The 24,315-nt window shown below is 43.2% G+C and overlaps 1 protein-coding gene across 1 annotated transcript in view; it reads left to right on the top strand.

Annotated features, from left to right (window-relative positions):
* LOC146961234 (AT-rich interactive domain-containing protein 1B-like) overlaps positions 1–24,315 on the top strand; it is a 64,970-nt gene that overhangs the window by 27,463 nt on the left and 13,192 nt on the right. Inside the window, exons 5-14 of the mRNA XM_085771690.1 lie at positions 7,429–7,675; positions 9,436–9,519; positions 10,136–10,288; positions 10,695–11,043; positions 11,995–12,243; positions 13,715–13,860; positions 14,567–14,676; positions 18,541–18,681; positions 20,743–20,952; positions 22,417–22,636. Of these exons, the coding sequence (XP_085627816.1) occupies positions 7,429–7,675; positions 9,436–9,519; positions 10,136–10,288; positions 10,695–11,043; positions 11,995–12,243; positions 13,715–13,860; positions 14,567–14,676; positions 18,541–18,681; positions 20,743–20,952; positions 22,417–22,636 (1,909 nt within the window). The remainder of the gene's footprint in view (positions 1–7,428; positions 7,676–9,435; positions 9,520–10,135; positions 10,289–10,694; positions 11,044–11,994; positions 12,244–13,714; positions 13,861–14,566; positions 14,677–18,540; positions 18,682–20,742; positions 20,953–22,416; positions 22,637–24,315) is intronic.

Consider the following 24,315-nt stretch of genomic DNA (forward strand, 5'->3'; position numbering starts at 1 on the left):
TATTTGATGAGTTTGATGAGGGAAACCAAGAAATCCCATGAGCCTCCGTAGCGTAGCTCTGAGCAGCTCACGGCTCTGCTCCGCCGTTCTAAAAACAGCTTGCACCGACAATTAAAGGTAACGAACCTACTGCTATGACTATAGGGATTATGGCAATGGGCCAATTTGCCAAAATGTTGAACTATCCCTTTAAAAATGTTTGAAATGGCATTAAAAAGCATTAAACTAGATTTGCTGGTACCTGTAGAAACCCTGATATCGATAAACACTAGAGGCCCGATGACGGAGCCCTGGGGTACTCCGTGTGAATGTGATGAACTCAGTGTAAATAAATCAGCGATGTGCCGAGTGTTTTCCAGGCACCTTCACTCTGAGAGGAAAAACCTTCAGGAAACATTTTATAGCTGCTTGAATGAAATCTCCTTCAGCTCTGACGGTGAACGCTCCTCTTTCTCTCTATCTGTTCCTCTCTTTTTTTCACCTCTCCCTCCGTCTCTTCACCTTCACCTTCATCTTCATTCCCTCTTTCACTCCTTTCCCCTTCTCTCACTGTTATCTTGATCCCGTCCTCTTTCACTCCCCCTCTCCCTCTCTCTCTCTCTCTCTCTCTCTCTCTTTTTTTCCTTCCCCCTTCTCCCTGTCGTTCTCTTTTCTGTGCCTCCTCTTTGAAGTCAGGGTGCTGATGCAGTTGCCATGGCAACAGGCGGAGGGAGGGGGGAGACGGGGGGCTCTGTTGCAGGAAGGGAAAGTAAAAAAATCAGCAGAAATCATCATCAGCTGCTGCACCCGAACGCCTCACGGACTCTTTAATAACTTCACTTCAGACTCGGTGACTCTGAGATCGTTTAGTGTTTATAATTTAGTTTAGTTTTTTTTTAGTTCTTATAGCTAAAATGATTATTTGGATGTTGGTTTATTGATCGTCGCTCATGGTGTCGTTTGGCATTGAAGCAGCACAGAGGACATCATCAGTTTAACAATAACAGTGATATATTTTCCCCAACAGCCCTTTTTTCAACACCATTATTCAATCGTTAGTCAAAAAAAAAACAGATTGCCAAAGAAACAACAATGAAATAAATGAATAAATAGTCAAATAAAAAGAGTGAAAGCAGCATAAAACAGTCATTATAATAAAATATGAACATGAAATAACACTAAATTGACTTTATCACTGTGTTGTACAGTATGCTTTGCAGATTTCTTCTCTGTTTGAATGTAGAGGAATATAAAAATAAAACGGATGACATAAAAAGTCCATAAATAATGCATCATGAAAAAAACTTGTATTAATGTGATTTGTCACATTTATTTTAACTCGGTTCTTTTTTAAACCAATGAGTTCCCATGAGCCTTCAACAGATGAACAAATATGGACAACAATGCTGCCATGGAGCCAGTCACTCACTCGCACTGTGGGCTACAGCATGAGCTCCCTTTTTATTTATTTATATATTTATTTATTTATTTTATTTATTTATTTGTTTTCTATATTTATTCACGTTTAGTCAAAGTGTCCACAAACGTTTCTGAATCAGCTGCGATCGGTTTTCATAGACGACCATCACAACAGGATGAATGAGACACAGAGGAAAAGTTACAAACAGTTTGATATTCAGATTCACCGCAAACACACAGTGAGGAAGAGAGGGAGAAACAAAAGAGGAGGAGGAGGAGGATAGAAAGAAGAACAGAGGGGAGAAATTAGGAGGAGGAGGAGAAAGAATAGAGTGCAAAAGAGAAAGATAAAATGATGAAGGAAGGAGAGTGAAAGAGGAGGAGGAGGAGGAAGATGAGGTAATACGAGGAAACTGAGGAGGATTTGAATGAGAGAGAGAGAGAAAGAAAAGAGGAGGTGAAAGTAGGAGGAAAAGGAGAAGTATGGAGGGTGAGTAAGAAAGCAGGAAGTGAGAGTGAGGGGTGGAATAGAGGAGGAAGAAGGGAAGAGGAGATGAAGGAGAGAACAGAGAGACATGAGGCAGAATAGAGAAGAGGAAAAGGGGGGATGAGATGAAGGAAGGAAGGAAGGAAGGAGGGGGGAAAACAGCAGGAGGTGGAGGGAAGACAAGCACGGGGCGGTTAGAGGAGAAAAAGAGGAAGTGAAGGAGAACAGGTAGAGCAGGTGAAGGAGGAGAAGAAGGGTGAGCGAGGCTGCAGAGAAACGCTTGCTCTCTCTCTCTCTCTCTGCAGCTCACTCTTTATAATTAGACTGTGTGGCAGCGAGGCAGCTGATTGGCCGAGCTGTTGGCATGGCGAGGGGGGCGGGAGGATGGGTTGCCGCGCTCTGATTGGCTGGTCCCAGGCCCAGGGGCAGATGGGAGATTTCAGTGCAGTGTTTCTCTCCTCTTTTTCCTCCCTTCTTCTTCTCAGACTTTCTCTCTCCTTTTTTCTCCTCTTCGTTTCCTTACCCTCCTCTTTTTCTGTCTCTCCTCCCTCTCATTCCTTCCTTTCGTCTTTTCTCCATCCATCTCTTTGACTCCCTCCCTCCTCTTCTCTTTCCTCTCTTTTTTTCTCTGCTCTCATTCCTCCTCCTCCTCCTCCTTCATTTATGTCACCTTCTCTTGTCTCTCTCGTCCTCTCTGTTGTCTCATCCCTCCATCCTTCCTTCCCTCCTTCCCTCCTTCATCTTTATGAATTTATTTCTTTCTGTCACAGTTGAATCTTCAGTCGTCGTCAGTCTCTTATAAAAACACACACACAGTGGTGTTGTTGTGCCTCTGAGCAAGGCAGCAAAACACACACACACACACACACACACACACCGTAGAGCGGTAATCGAACCGTCAGTCACGTTAATCAATAATTAACCGCTCGTCGACGTCATTAATGTGAAAACTGTGGTAACAATAGGCTCATAAAGGAACTGAAGGAACAATAAAGGTTATTCAAAACAAGTAAAATCATATAAAGCAGGTAAAAAAAACAAAATCGATAAATGGATTAGAGAATCTATTGATTGATTGATTGATTGATTATTGGTCTCGCTTCACTGTATCAGACGTATTAAGACTCTCTCTGTGTTTTAGAGTGACCCGACTCCCTCACCTACCTGTCACTCACCTTAATTGGCGTCGGCTGCTGCCATGGCAACGGGCTGGCATCGTGCCATCACCTGCCTCTCATCCTCCCTCCTCATCTCTCTCTCTCTCTCTCTCTCTCTCTCTCTCTCACTGACTTAATTGTTCTTTGGCAGTTTTTTTTTCTTTCTTTTCTTCTCGATCCTTTTGTTCTTTGTCACATCTCAGATAATGAAAGTGTTGGACGGCTCCCAGATGTTCCCTCAGCTTTATCCTCTCTCTCTCTCTCTCTCTCTCTCCGTCTCTCAGCTGATTGAACACTTCAGGGTTTTCAGTTGTTTTTTTTTTCTGGCAGAAAATGATGCGTCAGTGTTTTTTTTTAATTTTTTTTTATCATTCTCATTCTTCTTATTCTTATTATCTCCATCCTCCTTCGTTGAAGCTCTGGACTTGGGGTCGTCAGTTTTCTCTTGATGTTGAATCCTCCTCCAGCCTGAAGACCGACTGATCCCTAAACATCACAGATGCTTCTCTTTTAATTTTCCATTCAACCGTCACCGAGACCAGAAGAAAAGAAGAAAAAGAAGAAGAAGAGCTGCACTTCAATACCAAAGGCACAGGAACAAAGACAAAAGACTTTTTCATCAAACCTTTAAAAAGTTAAAGCATGATTTACCTTCAATCTTTTTTTTTTTTATGAAACACAAAGTTCAGAATAATTAGAACATTTTATCATATTTGGACCAAGTGGATCAAATCTCATTTAAGCTTTTACTTAAGATTTAGTTTTTTTTATTCTAACTCTCTCTGACTTATTTATTTTAACTCCCGTTGTCCTCCTGACCTGGGTGAAGGAAAGAAGGAAGGAAGGAAGGACGAAGGGAAAGATGGGAGGAAAGAAGGAAGGGGAAAAGGAAGTAAAGATAGAAGGCGGGAGGGAACAGATTGGGTCAATTGGGTCAAAAAGGAAGGGAGGGAAAAAGGATTGTGGAAAGAGGGAAGGAAAAGATGGAGGGAGGGGACAGATTCATTCAAGAAAGGAAGAAGGAAAAGAAGTAAGGGAGGGAAAAGGTTTGTGGAAAGAAGGAAGGAAAGATGGATGGAGGGAACAGATTTGTTCAAGGAAGGAAGAAAAAGGAGGAAGGGAAAGAAGGGAGGAGAGAAAGATGGAGGGAGGGAGGGAACAGATCAGGTCAATTGGATCAAAGGAGGAAGGAAGAAGAAGGAAAGGGAAAAGGATTGTGGAAAGAAGGAAGGATGGAGGAAGGGAACAGACGAACAACAGGAGGGTTTAAGTTAACTGTATTTCCTTCCACTGTCGTCTTCCTCACACAAAGTTCTTCAAATAAAAACCTGCAGGGGGAAAAAAAATCTTGGTTTCGTGGTATTACAGATTTTTTACAGGAGGAAATGATCAGGAACCTGTCGTCCTTTTGTTTTTGTTGTTGTGTTCATTGTGTTGAAATTAAAAAGTAAACAACAACAGTCCCAGTTCCTCCCTCGTTCCTCCTGAGGTTTGGGTGACGTCTGTCTGGGAGCAGCGATGACGGAGAGCGATGTGACGAACTGACGATTCACGTTACTCAAAGTTCAGTTTGTGCGTGTTTTTTAAATTTTTTTATTTAATTTTAAAGGAAACATAAAGAGACGTCTGTTCTGTTCTCGTGTTCGTCCTCCTTCGCTCTGCAGAGAAAAGTGTGAATGAGCGATGAGGCCGGAAAAACTCTATTCATCAAATTAGAGACTGTGAGGTTTTAATGAAACACAGTAATTGTGACCATAAATCACCGGAGCTGCTCGGGAGCGTGGAGATGTTGGAGGAGGAGGAGGAGGAGGTTGGGGGGGTGAAGTCGTTGAAACTCAAACTGTGTGTTGTTTCACAGCTGAAACCTTTTTCCTTCTTTCTGTCAGTCTGTGTGTGTGTTTTTTTTTTGTTCTTTCCATCTTTTTTCCTCCTGGTCTTTAAAAGCCCAGCGGGCCGTGGAGCCGCTCCAGAGACCGGCGTCCACTCCGCCAGAGTCTGGTCGGTCGGTCGGTCGGTCGGTCGGACGATCAATCTTTATAATTGTCCGTAAAAGAAAAAAAAAGAGAAAGAAAAGAAAATTCCCACGGTGACTGTAATAAACTGATGGATAATTTACAATAAGTGTATCTGCTCCGCACTCGGGTCGATCCTCATCTGCACAATCGCTGCATCTGGCTGCAGCTTCAGGGTCACGTAGGGTAGCAGGCGTCTTTCACGGGCCAACACACACACACACACACACACACACACACACACAAAGTAGAAAAAAAAAAAAACCCACACACATTGTTGGAAATGTAAAAGTGAGGAGAGTCGTACGTCCACACCACAACATCTGTGGTTTGGAAGCGGTTTGGGTTTCTACAGCTGGACAAGCAGAGGAGAGGAGAGAGATCTGAAATACAACGGCCCCGTCACACAGAGCAGCAGGTTTTCTAACTTTAAAGGGATAGTTCAACATTTTGGCTGCTCAGAGCTACGCTACAGAGGCTAATGGAATTTCTTGGTTTCCCTCATCAAACTCATCAAATACACAATCCAACAACTCCACAACGCTCTGGTGGACAAGTTGTGACCTGCACATTCACCACGCTATGAGATAATAACACAACGTTACCAGACAGAGTTGTTTTAGAGGGAAATGCAGAGACTGCTTGATGAAAAACTGCCCCCAACGGTAACGCGCATCAGCGGTTTTGCATGAATTTCCCTCTAAAACAACTCTGTCTGGTAACGTTGTGTTATTATCTCATAGCGTGGTGAATGTGCAGGTCACAACTTGTCCACCAGAGCGTTTTGGAGTTGTTGGATTGTGTATTTGATGAGTTTGATGAGGGAAACCAAGAAATCCCATGAGCCTCCGTAGTGTAGCTCTGAGCAGCTCACGGCTCTGCTCCTCCGTTCTAAAAACAGCTTGCACCGACAATTAAAGGTAACAAACCTACTGCTATGACCATAGCAATTATTGCAATGGGCCAATTTGCCAAAATGTTGAACTATCCCTTTAATGATGTTTGAAAGTCACTCTGTCAGGTTCATCCTCTCTGAGGTCGGGTCTGAGTTTCCATGTTGGTGTTGGACGGTTAGCGTCGGCGTCCTCCAGCTGAGCCGTTCGCTCCACCGCCGATCGAGGCGTTTATGAGGCGTCGCTGAAGAATAGTCAATGATCGTCCTGTGAGCGCGACGGTGAAGTCATGGACGAAGCCGCCGCTGTGATGTTTCATTAAATGACGAGTCAGAAAAACAGCTGCAAATTAAAAAGAAAGAAAAGGAGAAAAAAAAACAACAACAGAGGAGTGGAAGTGGAAATATATCTTTTATAATCTTAACCCTCTTGTTTTCCTCCTGAGTCAGACTGACCCAATCTGTTGGACTGGTCCTTCTTTCCTTCTTTCCTTCTGTCCCTCCATCCTTCCTTCCTTCCCCTCTCTCTCTCCTTTCCTCCCTTCCTTCTGTCCCTCCTTCCTTCCTCCCTCCTCTCGCTCTCCTTTCCTTCCTTTCTTCCTCCATCCTTCCTTTCTTTCCTCCCTTCTCCCTCCTCACCTTTCTCCCTTCCTTCCTTCCTTCCTTCCTTCCTTCCTTCCTTCCTTCCTTCCTCCCTCCTCTCTCTCTCCTTTCCATCCTTTCTTCCTGCATCTTTCCTTTCTTTCCTCCCTTCTCCCTCCTCACCTTTCCCCACTCCTTCCTTTCTCCCTTCCTTCTTTCCACCATCTCTTTTCCCTTCCTTCCTTGACCCAATCTGTTCCCTTCTTTCTTTCTTTCTTTCTTTCTTTCTTTCTTTCTTTCTTTCTTTCTTTCTTTCTTTCGTCCCTCCCTCCCTCCCTTCTTTCCCTCCATCCTTCCTTGACCCAGTCGACAACAGGAGGGTTACATTTCTACAAAACCTTACATTGTTTTATGTTAATTAAAAAAATCTCCTCCTCACCCGTTGACCTGAAGAATTAAAGTGTTATTATTGCACTATTGTTCACTGTAAAAACAAAACAGAGAGGATGGGGCAAATAAATTAAAATTAAAAAAATATTTTATTTTATTTTATTATGTTCAATTTCCTGTGGCATATTATTGAGTAGTTTCTGGTTCAAAATTAATGGTCCAAGTGTCATAACTGTGGTTCTGTGAAATTAAAAGTTAAATCAGGTTCTGTAGAATTGAAGCCAGAAACAGCAACAAGGGAAACAGAGTCTCTTGATTATTTTTCCAGTGAATAGATTTCAACAAGCTGAGACCCTGAAACCATCAAACAAACAATTTTGGGGTGATTTTGTTTAAAGAAAAGAAAAGTGTTCTTCTTGATTGATTAGCAGTCTAAACAATAAAACATTGTCTGAGTTGATTAACAGAGAATATCTGTGTGTGTGTGTGTGTGTGTGTTGTTTTTTCCAGGACCTGTCTGGCTCCATCGATGATTTGCCGACCGGCACCGAGGCTGCGGTGAGTTCGGGGGCGTCGGGATCCGGCAGCGCTCAGGGCGACCAGGGGACCCCGGCCCGTTCTCCCTTCTCCCCCCACGTTTCTCCTCGACACCCGCCGGCCGCTCGCACCGGGCCGTCGCCCTCCCCCTCGCCCTCGCCCGCCGGGTCCAGCAGCCAATCACGGTCTGCACCGATCTCCCCCGCCACCAGCGGACCAGGTAGGACGAAGACGATGATGATCTATTCTATTCATTTATACACACACGAGTAGGGATGTCACGATTACCTGTTTTCACAATTAGTCGTGGTATTAAATGCCACAATTATTTTTTAGTAGGGGTGTAACGGTACACAAAAGTCACGGTTCGGTACGTACCTCGGTTCAGGGGTCACGGTTCGGTGCGGTTTCGGTACAACAGACACTATTAAATGTAAAACTAAAATCTGTCTTGTGTTATAAAAGTAAAAAAAAAAATAATAATATAAAATCAAACAAGTGCATTAGGAGTGTTATCATGCCATTCATTAATTCTAAAGGGAAAAAAACTTGCACTTGACAACTGACAACTATTACAAACAAAACAAACCAAGAAACTAACATCAATGTTGGTTTACACAGTTGATTTAGACTAGATGCCAGTTGCTTTGGTGATGTTTGTCTTGTCTGTGTTTATGTCAAGAGGCTTAAAAGCAGCGGGATAAGTTGAGTGATTGACATGAGGCAGGGAGGGAGGGAGGAGGGAGGGGAGGCGGGTGAACATGCGCTACGTGTTGATGCGTTTCTAGCGACGCAGCGCGCATCCGTGACACATCGCCGACGGACTTTGTCCGGTCGACCAGTCACGAGCTGCTTTCTATGGTCGCGAGCCGTCACCGCCGCCGCCACCGCTGTCGTGTGAGAAGACCATAGAAGACACACCGTGACATGAATGAAGCAGACAGCTCTCCTCCTCTAACTTCACACTCTCGTCACTTCTCTTCTTCGTCTGTTATGACAGTTGCAGGCAGCTTCGAGGCTCATTACCGCCACCTGGATTGGAGTGAGGACTCGACTTTTTTCTTTTTTTTTTTTTTTTTTTTAAATATTCATTCAGACGTATTCGTCGTGTGACTGTGTGCACCGAACCGTGACCCCCGTACCGTGACGTCACGGGACGAATACATATACCGTTACACCCCTATTTTTTAGTAGCCTATATATTTTTGGGCTATTTTTATTTGATAGCCATAGTAGAGATAGACAGGAAAGGTCGAAGCAGAGAGAGGGGGAATGACATGCAGGAAAGGTCTGCCCGACGTGGGATTCGATCCGGGGACGCCTGCGTTGAGGACTGTAGCCTCTACATGGGGCGGCCGCCTTAACCACTGCTCCACGCACCGCCCCAAATGCCACAATTATTTAATCGTAAAGGCTCCTAAATACCGTCACTTTCCAAAAAAGATTATGTCGGAACCGTGTCGGCAAATCAGCGCAACTCGCACGGAATGTAAAAAAAGTTACGCAACATTATGAACGTTATTAATCATCACCTGCGGGATAACCATCTTACTTTGTACCCCAGAGTAAAGGTAAATACACAGTTACTGGGTTAAATTATGTTAATGTCAATTTACCTAACGTAACACTGAACTGGTAGGAATTTAAATGTTAGTGCCTCATTTGTAAGAAAAAAAAAGATTAAAAAAAAACTTCAAACATTTGAATACTTCAAACATTTCCTCTAAAGGATTAATAATTGGTCCTATATTTATAGATACTTTAGTTTGTTTATATATTGGTAATGCAATATATATTTTGACTACGGTATATTTGATTTTACACATTCATAGTGTTGTAAAATTATTGAATATAATAATCATGATAATCATGATTATTTTTCTGACAATGATCGTACCAAGAAAATCTATAATCGTTACATCCCTACACACGAGTCCAGATGTTTACGGTCATATTAACGTCACTCTCCGTGTGTCTCAGGCGGTCAGCTGACCCCCCAGGTCTCTGGTCCTGGATCAGATGTCGGTCCTCATCCCTCCCAGTCGGCCATGACTCAGGACAGAGGTAGTGTGTCTGTGTGTGTGTGTCTTTTCTGGCTTTTATCGTGGTTGTGTTTTTTCTTCTTCGTCTCTCCATCTTCTACCTTCTCCTCACAAGTTTGGTGATTGACAATAATTATTAAGCATTAATAATCAATAAGCAGGTCAACTAATTATTAATTATTGAGGTTAATAGATAAATTAACAAATTTGGGATTATCGATTTAAATCAGTAGTAAAACCACTTATTGACTAATGATTACTAGTAAACAGAATAGTTGGATTATTAATACAAATGAATAACAACTGCGGGGCACCACCCTGAGATCAGGGATCAATGACCAAACTGTCAGTCTCGATTATAGAAAACTCTTAGATTAAGAAACACTTGTAGAATAATCAATCAAATATGAAGGCATAAAGTCGAGCACAGACCCTGATAACCAGCTTTAGCGTCACAATAGAATGTACACAAATAATCACGGAACAACTACTTTAGTTCATGGACATTTATTACAAATCATAGACAGTACACACTCAAGTTCAGAAAGTCTAAAGGAATAAACAGTCCAGCAACCATACACTCTCAGTGGCTTAAAATGAACGTGTGGTCCCAACACATCTTTGTCTCTGTTCTCCAGGTTTCCCTCCCTCCATGCAGCGCAGCGCTGCAGGGCCTCAGTTCGGCCCCCAGCAGTCAGCACCACCCATGTCCCCTCACCCAGCACCGGGGGGGCCCATGCACCACGGCTCCTACCAGCACGGCAGCTCGTACGGCCCCTATGGACCCCCAGGTAAAGACTAAAGAAAAATCAGTGACCCTTTAATTTACATAATTATGTGATAATGTCAAGAAATAGCCAAGAAATAACGGTCAATTTCATAGTAATGTCACGTTTTTCATAAAGACGGAAGATTACACATGCTTTTAATTTTTTTAAGTAAGGCCAGAATTTTTCTAGGCTTTTTCTACACAATCAATCATTATTTCTTGGCTATATTTCTCAACACTATTATAAAATTGACCATTATTTCTGGGCTATTTCTAGACATTATGATGCAATTAATTGTTATTTCTTGATATTATCACATAATTAACGGCCTGTAAATTAAAGTGTTACCAAAAAATCTTTAAAAAGGGTGTTTGCTATTTTGTGTTGACTTCCTGTCTAATGTCTTGTGTCACTTCTCCTTCATCAGGTAACTACCCCCGGCCCCCCCACTACGGCGGGGCCCCCAGTGCCAACTACAGCGGCCCCGGCCCCGGCCCCGGATTGGCCAACAGCCTGGGGCTGAACGCCAGCAGTCCGATGCACGGCCAGGGCCCCTCCACCCCGGCGGGACGCGGCCCCGGCCCCGGCGCAGGGGGACGACCCTTCCCCGCCGGGGGCAACACCATGGCCCCCACCTCCCCGGGCATGCCGCAGCCCGCCGGCCAGGGCATGAGGCCCCCGGGGCCGAACGCCGGCCGCAAACTGCCAGACGTGGGCCCCAACGCCGGGCCCAGTGCCAACGCCTCGTCAGCGTCCACAGCTGCAGCTCAGAGCAGGTGAGCCCTGACGGAGCCACGTCACAGTCTGGAGGAAATGTTAAAGGGATAGTTCAACATTTTGGCAAATTCGCCTATTGCCATAATCTCTATAGTCTTAGCAGTAGGTTCATTACCTTTAATTGTCGGTGCAAGCTGTTTTGAGAACTCTACACGGCGCGCTGTATTTCCAACTTTCCTTCATCAAACTCATCAAATACACAATCCAACAACTCCAAAACGCTCTGGTGGACAAGTTGTGACCTGCACATTCACCACACTATGAGATAAACATGTTATGTTACGAGACAGAGTTGTTTTAGAGGCAAATGCTGCCGGAACTACTTTCCAGACACGACTGCTGGGCGGAAGGATTTCAAAAGAGAAAGTAATTCTGAGTATTTGCTTCATGTGTCGTGATGTTACATAATTATTCATGATTATCTCATAGCGTGGTGAATGTGCAGGTCACAACTTGTTCATCAGAGCGTTGTGGAGTTGTTGGATTGTGTATTTGATGAGTTTGATGAGGGACAGGGGACCTGTAGCGTTTATTTCCATTGTGTTGAGCAGCTCACGTCTCTGCCCCGCCCGCCGATCTCAAAACAACATGCACCGATAATTAAAGGTAATGAACCTACTGCTACGACTATAGGGATTATGGTGAGAGGAGAAAAAAAAAACAGTTTCTTATTCAACTCCTGGAGATATTTCTCAAACACCTGCACTATTGAGGTTTAGCAAACAAATGGAGTGAGTTTCCTTCTCCATAAATCATTCCCAGTCGACCTGGAACTGCTCTGATAAAGAGTGAAAGAGGGAAAAGTTGTCGTTAGCTGATTACTGAGGTCTGTGTGTGTGTTTCTTTGAACATCAACCTGATTGTTTGCAGCTGCTGAGTCGACAAAGCAAAAAAAAAAAGAACCAAAAACTTTTTTATTGCCTCTCAACCTCCACCCTCCGTCCCTCCAGGCCGCCCTTCGCTCGGTCGCCCGTCTACCACAACCAGTCCTGGCCCGGGGGTCGAGCTGCCCTCTCTCCTACTCTTCACCCCTCCCACTCTCCTCACCCTCACCCTCACCCCCCCCACTCTCCTCACCCTCACCCTCACCCCCACCCCCACCACCATCCTCACCCTCCTCCTCCTGCTCCTCTTCCCCACCCTCCTCACCGCCCCCAGCAGGGCACCAATGCTGTGCAGACCCCCCCTGAGCATCATGGGTAGGTTTGGTACCAGAGCCGGACAGATCCAGAAACAACACAGCCCGATGAGACGTTTAAGTGAAGTCGTAATTTTGAACTATATATCAAAACATTTTTAAAAAGACAACCTATAATTTGAAAATAAAGTTAAAGGGACAACGAGGAGTTTTGGAAAAGCGAAGCGTTTTCACACTACATTTATGAGCCTCTGCGCGCACCGTACATTTCTTTGACCGGCGCAAGACAGACTCATGTTTTCATTCATCAAGAATTAAAGTCAGAGGTTGGAAGACGATCACATACCGTCGTAGTTCCGACCATAAACGGCGATTTGGCGGCGTTATTCTCATGACTCGCCACGAAACCGAAAGTAAGGAAACGCTGGTCGGCTCGCCCAGCATTTCCGCCACCACTAATAATAAACAAAATAACGATAGAGACAAAACGATATATTTATCGAAAATGGGCCCATTAACAAGTGTGGGTAACGTAGATTCATCACATTAACGTGAGACTTTTTTATTGTTGCGGAAATTTTCGTTCTGCCGATGGAGAAACTCCTCGTTGTCCCTTTAAACAATACACAAAACCCATGAACTGAACATCCAAACAGCCTTTGTTGGTTTATTCTCACAATAAGTAAATAAATAAATGATCTCAATCGATACAGCTGTGTCAAGAGCATGTGTCGGGCTCTGCTGCGCTCTGAGAGGTTAATGGGATGTTTTACTAACCAGACGACTTCCTGTTATGTCCTCCGACAGTTCCTGTGTGGCTGCAGAGTGGCTCCTGTTGCTGCTGCTGATGTGCCTTGATTAGGAAATAAAACGTCTTCTTATATCCACAGCTGCTTCAGCTTCACTTATGCTCAGCCAGTTGAAACTCTAAACATCTGGGTATTACTAAAAGGAAATAAAAACATCAGCTCACCTGGCTGGCATAAGGGAGAAACCTGCTTATTGACTAAAAAAAGGATAAACAGAATCTGTCTGGGTATATTCAGACATTTATATGATGGATAATATGTTATATACCCTCAAAAATACACATTTCCATTGAAATGAAAATGAATGAAAACATCCAATTGAAAGATCCGTTGTCCAAAGTGTTTAGTGGCTGATTGTAAGTTAAACTGAACTGATCAGTTGGCATTAAAGCAATGTTAGGCAGTATTTTGACTAAATCTTTAATTGCAAAGTGAGTAAAATGACCAAGGCAGCATGCTAACCCTCCACTGAGATCTTTCCTCCAGCTTGAGAAGACCAGAACAGTTGATATGAAACTCTTCAGGTCTTTCTCCCTCTGCCATGTTTCAGCTGAGTCTTTGTCTCCTCTAACTGCACGGACTCTGTGACCTTGAGGCTTGAATCTTCGTCTTCTTCTTCCTCAGCATACTGTAAACTTCTGCATGTGAGCTGCCACCTCGATGAGTTGATCGTATCTCGTTGTGATGATCAATCCCCTTTTTGTTCTCTCCGGCGGCGTCCAGGCAGGGCAGCTACCCGGGCATGGCACCAATGGGAGGAATGGGCCCTGGAGGTCCAGGAGGTCCTGCCGGTCCCTACAACCAGCAACCAGGCAGTAACTCTGGGAGGATGACCCCACAGGGACCCCCCTACAACACCCCACCTTCAGGTAGAGTTTAGAGTGTAGAGTTTATTTATTTAGCACACATTTAAATTCAATGGTGCACGGAGGGAATGAAGCCGGTTGGCTTGTACATAAGTTCCACCCCTATAAAAAATTACAACAAGACAAATTTCTATGGCTAACAAATAAACATAGGAAAAAAATGAGATAAAGTGCAGACATAATCAACGTTATATGAGCAAAATTAACAGAAATGAGAAAAAAATAAGAGATAAAGTGCAAAATGATTCAGTAACAAATAGAGACAATAGAGATAAGGTACAAAAAATTCATTAATTGAAATCATAAAAAGACAAAGTAAGGATGTGGGATATGGAGAGAGCGAAAGAGAGAGAGAGAGAGAGAGAGAGAGGAAAGAGCAGGAAATTCATGAAAAGTTGAGATGTATTTTTAACTGCTTTTTAAAAAGTGAATAAGAAGAAATGGATCTTAATGAAGGAGGTAGTCCATTCCAAAACATAGGACCTCTGTAAGTCATATTAAACTGATGGTGTGATGTGCGGGTGAAGGGTAAATATAAAGAAAGATTATTACTGTGTCTAGTGCGGAGAGAATGTACATTATGAGTGAAGGTAAAGAAATTTTGAAAAGTGACCACAGACTCCTTAGTGTTGACGGTGGTTGGGATTTTATCTACAGTAGAATACTTGTGATTAAAAGTCAATCCGTTGCTTTTATCTTCATCTCTCAGGTCCCATGATGATGGCGGCCGAAGGAATGGGCGCTCATCCAGATGCTAAACAAAGGGTGGAGCTAAGCAAAGAGGGAGTCGCCCCCACCACTGATCCGCCCAAACCCAAGGTGCGTCCCTTTGGCTTTGTTAACCAATCACGATGGCTGTTTGCTCTGCCAATCACACCCCAGCTCCCACCGTGCTGTTCTTGCGCTCGTGGCATGCTCTAACAGATGCATGTGAGCTGAATGCACCCGAAAGGCAATGATCCTGTTTTGAGCTTTCAAGGCTTTACTGAGTGGGTGGAGTTTGAGTTGGACCATTTTCATGCCGAAATGCAAGAACTTTGCTTTTTTTCTTGCTTTTTGATTCCACTGAGAGGTGGGAGGGGTTTAAACTTGGGGCATTGTAACCCGTCAAATGTAAACCCATCAATCAGTCCACGTTTTGCTGCTTATGTGGTTGGTGGTCATGGTGTCGGCAGCTTAAACTGGGCCGCTCAGGGGCTGTGCTTTTTCAGCTAGGGCGTTGCCAGGTCTGATGGGGCAGGGAGTTGCTTCATTGTGTTTCTCTGGAGTTGGCAGTTGGGTAGGTCCAAAAAAACATCCACAGTTGAGTCGTTGCAGAAGCACCTTTGAAGGAATGGCAGGTCTATTCTGAATTCCTATGAAATCTCGCTGGGTAGTACCTAGAATCGATGATGGTGAATGAAGGTTTGGATGTAGGTTTGAGAGCCCATTGGCCATCAAATTCCAAAATGTCAGCTCTTCAGCAGGCCACCTTCAGGACACTGTCCCTAGCAGATACTTGTGTAATTGGGCTTTGCCATGATCATGGTATGATCTCAACCTCCTAGAAAAATGTTCTCTCATAAGACTTTATTCTTAATTCCTGTTGTTCCCATTTAAGTCAAAAGGAAAGTGGTGTCAGACCTTTGGATTCCACAGTTTATCCTTTTCTTATGGCCTCAGACCTGTATAAATGTGATGGCTGACCTTTGCAGTTGGCAAGAACATGAGCTGACGATGCGCTAGGCCTCTGAACCTTTCCTCATGGGTAGTTGGCCTGAGTTGAATCAGAATGAGATACCCTTGCAGATCCTCTTTGGAGTTCTCATTGTTGACAGACAGTCACACGCTCATCCTACCTCATGAGTCTTTAATCAAGACCATTTTGGTGGCTTGAAACAATTGTCCAAATGTTGGAGTTCCCCATTGGTCATTGCCCTTTGTCAATGATTGACTTCAGATGCCTTTAGGGACTTTTTCAAAGACCTTGCAACAGATTGAGGGACTTTTTGGACAAACTTTAACTTTTGTTGTTGTAGTTGTAATGAGTTGCTAGTACTGTACACCAGATAGTGTCTTGTAACTTTCTCTCTAACGGATCATTTTACTAACAAATATAGTCCAAATCAACACATTGTCTGTCTTTATTTATGTTTCGTAATTCTGTCAGATGACGTTGCGGTTACAAAATCAGCATTTTAGCAGCAGAGCAGCAGCTAAAATTGGCCTGAACGTTAACATGTGGTCTTAATGGGTTTCAGTCCTTATTTCATACTTGTTCCGCTGTCTGACAACAGGAACAGAAAAACATGCAATTGAGCTTTACTGGACTAAATCCATGGTGTCTTCTTATGTGACATTAGTCGTTTGGCTTGCTTTGCCATCAAAGGAACAGTGGTTACATGACCCTAGGAAACAGTTCACATCTAGAACTGTTTTTGATGAAAAGTTTGGTTAATACCAACTAAGGAAATTGAAAAGTTACAGGTTCAGTCTGTGGTAGTTTAATTAATACAAACTTCAGTTTAAAGGACTGTAGGGAGACTTAATTTCTAGCTAATCCTGGTCACAATCTATATTTATAATCTGGTTTAACTTTATAGGGGCCCCGACCAGACAGCAGAAACATTGACGTGACCCTCAACGACACACAGACTTAGAGAGCTTGTGAACTGCATCTGTCAGGCTAGAAGAAAACTGTAATTCAGGCTGACATGTCAACTTTTTATTGCATTCTGTTTGTTGCAACCAGAAGAGGTTTCCACGAAGGAAAAGACTCCCTAGTTGGGTTTTTCTTTTTCTGTGTCTGCCAAGTTTTCTTCATTATCGTCGCCGGTGTTGACCAGTTTGTTTCTTCCAGCAGCTCGGTGTTTCCACCTGTCATTATTTCATCTGTGTTTGGCTGATTTGGAAATGTTATAGAAAACCCAAAATAACCAGTTTCTGCCAACATGAGCCAGAGATTTTTTTCTTCTTCTTTTTCTTCTTCTTGTTTTATCTTGTTTTTCCCTCTTGTTTGGTTGAAAACTCCCGTCTTCTCCGCCGCGCTGCCGTCTTTTTGACTTGCCTCTCCTCATTATCCAGTAGTGAAGAGTCGGCCTTGATCACAGCCGGCACAGATCTGTGTGTGGCGGTCGGGGGGTTGCGTGAGACGACTCGGCTCTGTCTCAGCTTTGACTCGGGGTTCACTTGATGAGAACTGGCTGCTTTGTGTCTTCAGTTTGTCGACGAGTTACAACAGCTCGGCTTCGTTGTTTCTCCGCGGCGCAGAGACTTCCACTGCTGCTGCTAATTTTTCCCCCCTCTCTCTTGTTTTGTTCAGAGGCAGTTTGCTCACGGATCGACGCTCTGTAGGTTAGGTGTTGTGTTTTGTCAGCTGTCAGAGAAACTTCAAAATAGACGTGTGACAACGGGATATATGTGAACAGGGTGGAAACTTTAAAGCTGTTGGCTGTTAAATTTCACAACAATTCCTCTGTTTTCCCAGATAACTAGATTTTTTTTTTTTTTTTGGAGAAAAACTCAAAATAACAGTAACGTGGAGGGAAGGCTGAGGCAGGGATTTGTTCACTTTGAAATGGGAGAGAAAATTATTATCAGCTAATAAAGCAAAGTAAAACTAAACTGATGTGAACTGTTTGCTGTAAATCGAACAAATTGAATAAAATCAGCTTTGCCTTTTTATAAACACTAGAGAGTTTTCCAATTATGATGAAATGTACCAAAATAAGTTATTTGGAGGGAAAGAAAACCTGAATTAATTGAAGCCCCAAATATTCCCCATGCTCCTCAGTCTGCTCGTACTATACTGACTAAAGCCTTCAGTTGACATTTATTTAAGTTGTCGGTTGCCAATTAACGTAAATTGAGATGTTTAAGGTCCCATACAGTATTATGATATTTGTCCATGTGTGGTGGGATTATAAAGCAGCTGTAAGTGACAACAAAGCAGTTACCAAGCCACACAGACCGTAGTCTCTTTTAATTGGCTGACCTGTTCTTAGTAGAGCTCCAGAGAGAAGCTGAGAGAGGAGATGGAGAACTACACTGATATGGTTTTTGGTTCTTAAAACCACAAATACAACTTCTTCTGGATCAACACTTCAAAATAAAACACTAGAAAAATATGGGACTTAAAAAAAACATGCAATAAATGATCATTAATAATAATAGCAACAACATTAAAGCAACTAAGTGTACTGTATGTGTCCAGATGTTACAGTGATGTGAATTAGTCTGGGTTATCAAGGTGTAGCACCACCTGTGATAAACTTGATTTGTGTGTCTAATAAACCCCCCAGTCTCGGTCTAAGTTCACAGACTTCCTGTTTTTCAAAGTTGGGTCCTTAACGAGGTTTATTCGAGCAGAACTTGAGCAGCTAACGAGTGTTTACCTCTCTCTCCGCTGTGTGATCTAACGAGTGGCATTAACCCGACTGTCCATCTGCTCCCAGCTGCTACATGCTACGCTAACACTGCTGCAGCCTGAGCTTCTGCTGCTTGTCGCTCTCTGAATGTCTCAGTGTTTCTGCACCCGGGGGGGGAAAAAAAAACATGGAAACATAAAATCGTGGATTTTTATTTTTTATTAACGTTACTTACTACCTGGCCTCCCCTCACCACATGGCTCTGTGTGTGTGTTTGTGTTTTTGTGTGTGTGTGTGCGCGGATGATTTTTGTATGTGTGTGTGTTTTGTATCACAGGACAGCTACAGCTCTCAGTGTGTGTCCCAGCCCCCCACCCCCTCCCCCATGTCCCCCAGCTCAGCTAGTCTGTCCTCCTATCACGGGGAGGACAGTGATAGCATTAGCAGCCCCGCCTGGCCCAAGACACCGACCAGCCCTGTAAGTGCCTCAAAGCACAACAACAGTTTTCTTTTTCATTTTTGTGTTTTTTATTATATATATTTATATCCCTCAGGGTTCTACGGTGTGTAAATGTCAAATCGTGCTTCCTTTTTCTTTTTAATATGTTCCTGTAGTGGTTTGACTTCTGACCTCTTGCCACCGTAGAGCCCTGCTTCCTGCTGATGGTGTATGAAAACCTGGACCCTCCACATGCCGTCACTTTTAACGTCACTCGCAGCTCACGTTTATTAGTTTTGTCTGTTTCACTCTCCTGTAACAACCCAATGATCCTCGAAAAGAAAGTGATTTTTAGATGAAGCTGCACAATTTTTCGGAGATGCAAGGTTTTCATCGAACAAAGCAGGAATTATGCTTGCATCAGATTTTTGTGTTTTTTCTATTTTTTGAGGTCAAAAAGCCGTTTTGTAAATTATTATGAATGTTTTGCATCTTAAAGTGTGTTTTCTTAATGTTTATTGTGAGACTTTCTCATTAAAACTAAATCAGAGAAACACGTTTTGAATTAACCTAAACTTCTTAATCTGATGCAACAGACGCAGGGAAAACAAATTAAGATTAAAATTCACCTTTTTATTGAGGAAATTTAAATTCACACAGCTGCAAAAGGGGGAAATTTAGAAGAAGCAGCAATAAAATACAATAAAAAACAGTGTATATATATTAAAATAAAACACAAATACAATAGAAATTCCGAAGTATAGTATTCAAATTAATATCTGCAATTGTTTTTGACCACTATGCCCAATTTTTCAAATACCTGGATATTGGATTTAACTAAAACCCACTGGTGGTTGATATTTGGAACAGGACTTCCTCCTCTGCCAGTGAATTACAGTGGGAAAGAATGTGTCATGGACAAATGGTTTAATTCAAGTAACATGATATTTTGTGGGATTGAGAAAAGATGGAGAAATAGGTACTCTCTGTATGAATCAACTACTTGAGCCAAACTCTGAAAAATCAGTCGCTGAAACCTGATATTTTGACCGTTTTACTGAGAAAGTCTCGTTGTGTGAGCTGTGACTGTGTCAGGTTTCATTCTGCTGACATGGTGCTGCTCAACCTACGTTTCTATGCAGACGACACACCGACCTCCATGTAATGGTCGTCAGCCCAAACCAATCAGGAACTGGATTAACATGAACCTTTAAACTTGGTTTTGTTGAACTCTGGTGACGTCAGTAGCAGTTTTCTACAATTTTATGTTTTTAAACAAACCTATCTACACTCAGTGAGCACTTTATTAGGAACATATATTAGTAGTGGTTCCTGTCTTTGCTCTGAAAACAACCAAAGTTCTTCATGGCGGCCAATCTGCAAGATATTGGAAACGTTCCTTTGCATCGTTTCTGCAGATCTGTCAGTACCAGGTTAAGATTTTATCTTTGATTTAGGTCTGAACAAGGTGGAGGTCTCATGAAAATGTTCATGAAACCAACTTGAAAGAAGCGTCATCCTGCAGGACGTAGATGTTAGAAGATGGTGAACTGGTGATGAATGTGCTGTTGTGGTCCGTCCACCTCACATCACTGATCACACCTCGGTCAATGTCTGTTACCATTAATGAGCAGCTGTTCCTAATAAAGTGCTCAGTGAAAGTACCTGACTGATATGAGAGAAAAGGTTGGTTATGGATTTTCCAAACAAAAAATAAAACCTAAATGAGTTTAACTGTACTCGACTGATCAGTGACAGGTTGGGTAGCACTGTGTTGTTTTTGGTGTGTTGTTGTTGTGATGTGACGGTATGTAGGTGTTGTGTTGGGCTGCACAATATCATCTAAAAACAGGTCGTTTTACTTGTTTTTATCAGAGATATTATGATAGTTTGCTGTTGTTTCTATTTTATATCACAGAAACCTGAATATCTTTTAGTTTTTAAACATGTTTCATCTTTTTCAGGTGTCAACAGACGATACAGATTGTGTATTAGCTCTTACAAGCTATTGATCACTTAGTCATATTGTGCAGCCCCCCTCTTCCTCCTCTTTCTTTGCACCTGAAGCTGACTGTGGTGTCCTTGTCTCGGTCTCTCCAGAAGGCCAGCGCGGCCACCATGACCAACGAGAAGATCACGCGGCTGTACGAGATGGGCTCCGAGCCGGAGCGGAGGGCGTGGGTGGACCGGTACCTGTCCTTCATGGAGGAGAGGGGCACGCCCGTCCCAAACCTGCCCGCCGTCGGGAAGAAGCCTCTGGACCTGTGCCGGCTTTACCTGTCCGTCAGAGACATCGGAGGCCTGGCCATGGTGAGACGACGAGGAGACGCTTGTTCCTCTTCATCTTTTACTTTCTCCTCCTTCTCCTTTTAGTCTTGATCTTTTAGTTTTGTTTGACTCTGACGTCTTGTCTCATTCTGGATGATTTTAGCAGTGGTGGACAGTAACGGAGTAAATTTACCTGAGTACTGTACTTAAAGGGGAACTAAACCCCTCAGTTTTGGATGACGTGCTCTAAGCTTGAAATTCAAAAAATGCCTTGATTATGGGCGGGACTCCTGAGCACTCTCCGATCCCCCCTCCCCCTTGCGCCCCATTCACACCCGCGAAATCACACAAAAAAGAAAAAAAAGTAATAAACACACATCGACACTTCTGCTAGCGCTAACGAGCTACTAACGAGCTACTCTAACAGCACTAGTAGCGTGGACACTACTAGGAGAGGACGCCAGAGCCGTGACACAGCATCTACAGCTGATCCGCCGGCTCGTTAGCTCGTTAACGGCTCGTTAGCGCCGGCCGCACTAACGACTCCCATCCAGGCAGCTGTTAGCAGCCGTTAGCCGCAGCAGAGCAGCTAGAGTGCCTAGCAACCGTTAGCCGCAGCAGAGCAGCTAGAGTGCCTAGCAACCGTTAGCGGCAGGCAGCAGCCGGTACTGATTGGTCGGGGAGCTAGTGGCCGGTGACGAAAGCTGCCTCCAAAACGTCATCTGCCTCCATCTCAGCCAATAGAAAAATTTGATTGTAATAGCCGTGTTTCAACCCATAGAGGGCAGTCACTCTACATTTTTACTACAAAATACACCAAATTGAAATATTTTGACTAAAATGTCAAAAGTTGGACCAGAATCAACTGACAACACTACCTTATACCCAAATACATTTGTTTTCAGCATAAAAAAGTGGTTTAAGGGTTTAGTTCCTCTTTAAGTACATATCCAGAGGATTTGTACTTTACTTGAGTATTAGATTTCTTTGGTACTTATTACTCTTACTTGAATACATTTCCAAGACAAATATTTTTACTTTTACTCGAGTTAATTTCTAGGAAGGCTGAAAAGTACTCGTTACTTTCAGGTCTGCTCCTATTGGACCCAAGCTGTGTTTGTCAGAGAAGGAAACCCTAACCTCTAAAAGCAGCACATCAGTGCAGCTGGTTTCAAAGAGTTAATTCTCAGAAACAAGAGTTAAAAGCTCCTTAAATTCATTTAGAAAAATTATAGTAATTCATTGATGTGAAAAATAAGAAATTTACTCTTACTCTTACTTAAGAGTAAATTTAAAAGCATGTACTTTTGGATACTTAAGTACCTTTAGAAGCAAGTACTTTTTTACTCTTACTCGAGTAACATGTCGACTGAGCTACTTTTACTTGTAACGGAGTCAATTTTGACCAGTAGTATTTGTACTCTTACTCAAGTACTGGGATCGAGTACTCCATCTCTGGATTTTAGTGATAAAGTCTGTTTCCCATCTCCGTGTTCCTTCTCTCAGGTGAATAAGAACAAGAAGTGGAGGGAGACGTCGACCCAGTTGAACGTGGGGACGTCCAGCAGCGCGGCCAGCTCTCTGAAGAAGCAGTACATCCAGTACCTGTTTGCCTACGAGTGCAAAGTGGAGCGTGGGGAGGAGCCGCCGCCCGAGGCCCTGGGTCCGGCCGGAGATGCCAAGAAACCTCTGTCACTCCAGGCCAAGATCCAGCCGCCCTCCCCAGGTAAGAAAGTTAGTTAGTTACCTGTTGAGCCACTGCAGGAACAAAAACAACCTGTGATCTGAAGTTCATCGTGAGCTTGAACCTAAGACGTCCTGTCAGGTTTTGGTCCCAGGTTGTTGCTCATGTTAGATACGGTCCCCACAAGTACTAAACAAGTGTATTATGGTGGACCCCATGAGTACTAAGAGCAGATTTGCTAATATCGATCTCAAATATACACAACAAGAATGTGTTTTAAGGTGGATTGAACAAATACCAAAGACAAGGCAATGTTAAAGTAGTTAGAATAGGCTGGACCCCACAAGGACTGCAAAAGTGTTTTTATGCATTGATTGTCAGTGATATTAATGGTTCTTTCATGTCTTCGTGTTGGTGTCAAACATGATCACAGTCTGTTTGTTTGTGGCTGATAAACAAATCGAGTGGGAGTGAGTGAATTATTGTGTGTACTATATAGTTATTATAAGTGAAATGGATAATTATCTTAACAAGTGATGAACCTGATGAGAACGTGTATCCGTTGATTCACCGTCCGAGGATTTGACAGGAATCTTTTCACTCTCATTAAAGTCGTTAATTAAGCCTTCGATTTGGAAATAAGTCTCTAAATCCATCGGTGCTGCCTCCTGCCTCCTCCTGAGAGGACAGGAAAAACACTCCTCCTCCTTTTCTTCTTCCTCCTCTTCTCCTCCCTCACTCCTCTCCCCCTGTGGACCAGCTGACAGACGTCAAACGAGCGCCGTGGCTCTTTCCATAAACATCACGTCGGTCTGAATGAGGCCGTGAGGAACGTTCGTTAGGCGGCGTCTGAACGACAAAAAAGCCGTCACGTGTCGAACGTTGACTCTGTGAGAGGAGCTTTAATGATGTCAGACTGTCAGGAGGAATCCCTACACACACACACACACACTACACACAGAGCAGACTGATTATGTAACAGGAGCACAGCGAGCTGTCCGAGGGGGGAGGGGGAGGGGGAGGGGTGTGAATGTAAACATCACTGACCTCAATCTGACCTAATTTCCCACGATACCTCTCTCTCTCTCTCTCTCTCTCTGTCTCTCTGTCTCTCTCGCTCAGTCGGTTAAATATACACAGGGCTCCCACAGGTCCTTGAAGGCTCATAAAAAGAAAATAAATCAAGGCTTCAATTGACACGGGGCATTGAAAGTGCTTGAATTTATACATAAATGTTTGTTTGTTTTTCACTTTTATTTACTATTTAAAGTCTGAGATGTGGTCACTGGTTTAACCATCACTTTAACCACTGTTTTATTATGAAAAACATTATTCTTATTGTTGTAATTAATCTGAACTTGACCTGCTGGGTTCATGAAATTGAGGAAATTCAGCCTGGAAACTCTTTGAATTTGATTTTGAAGAACTTGTGTGAACCCTGTATGCCTATAAATAAAAACACCTGGACCTCACAAGAACTAAAAACCAGAAACTTTATTTATTATGGATCCTACATGTTTAAAAAGTTGGACATGTGTAGTGGTGGACTTCAAATACTGTTAAAATCAACAGGTGTGTTTATCTTGACTGCACAAATAACTAAAAACCTGGACTGGTTTTTGCCGTGATCCCACAAGTGCAAAGAAGCATTAAAGTGGAAACCGCAAACACTTCACACTGGCAGCAGAAAGTGCTCAGTGTTTAGTTGAACTCTTGTAACA

This window comes from Trachurus japonicus, chromosome 24 (assembly GCF_045865225.1).
Source record: "Trachurus japonicus isolate A0001 chromosome 24, Traja_1.0".
NCBI lineage: Eukaryota > Metazoa > Chordata > Actinopteri > Carangiformes > Carangidae > Trachurus > Trachurus japonicus.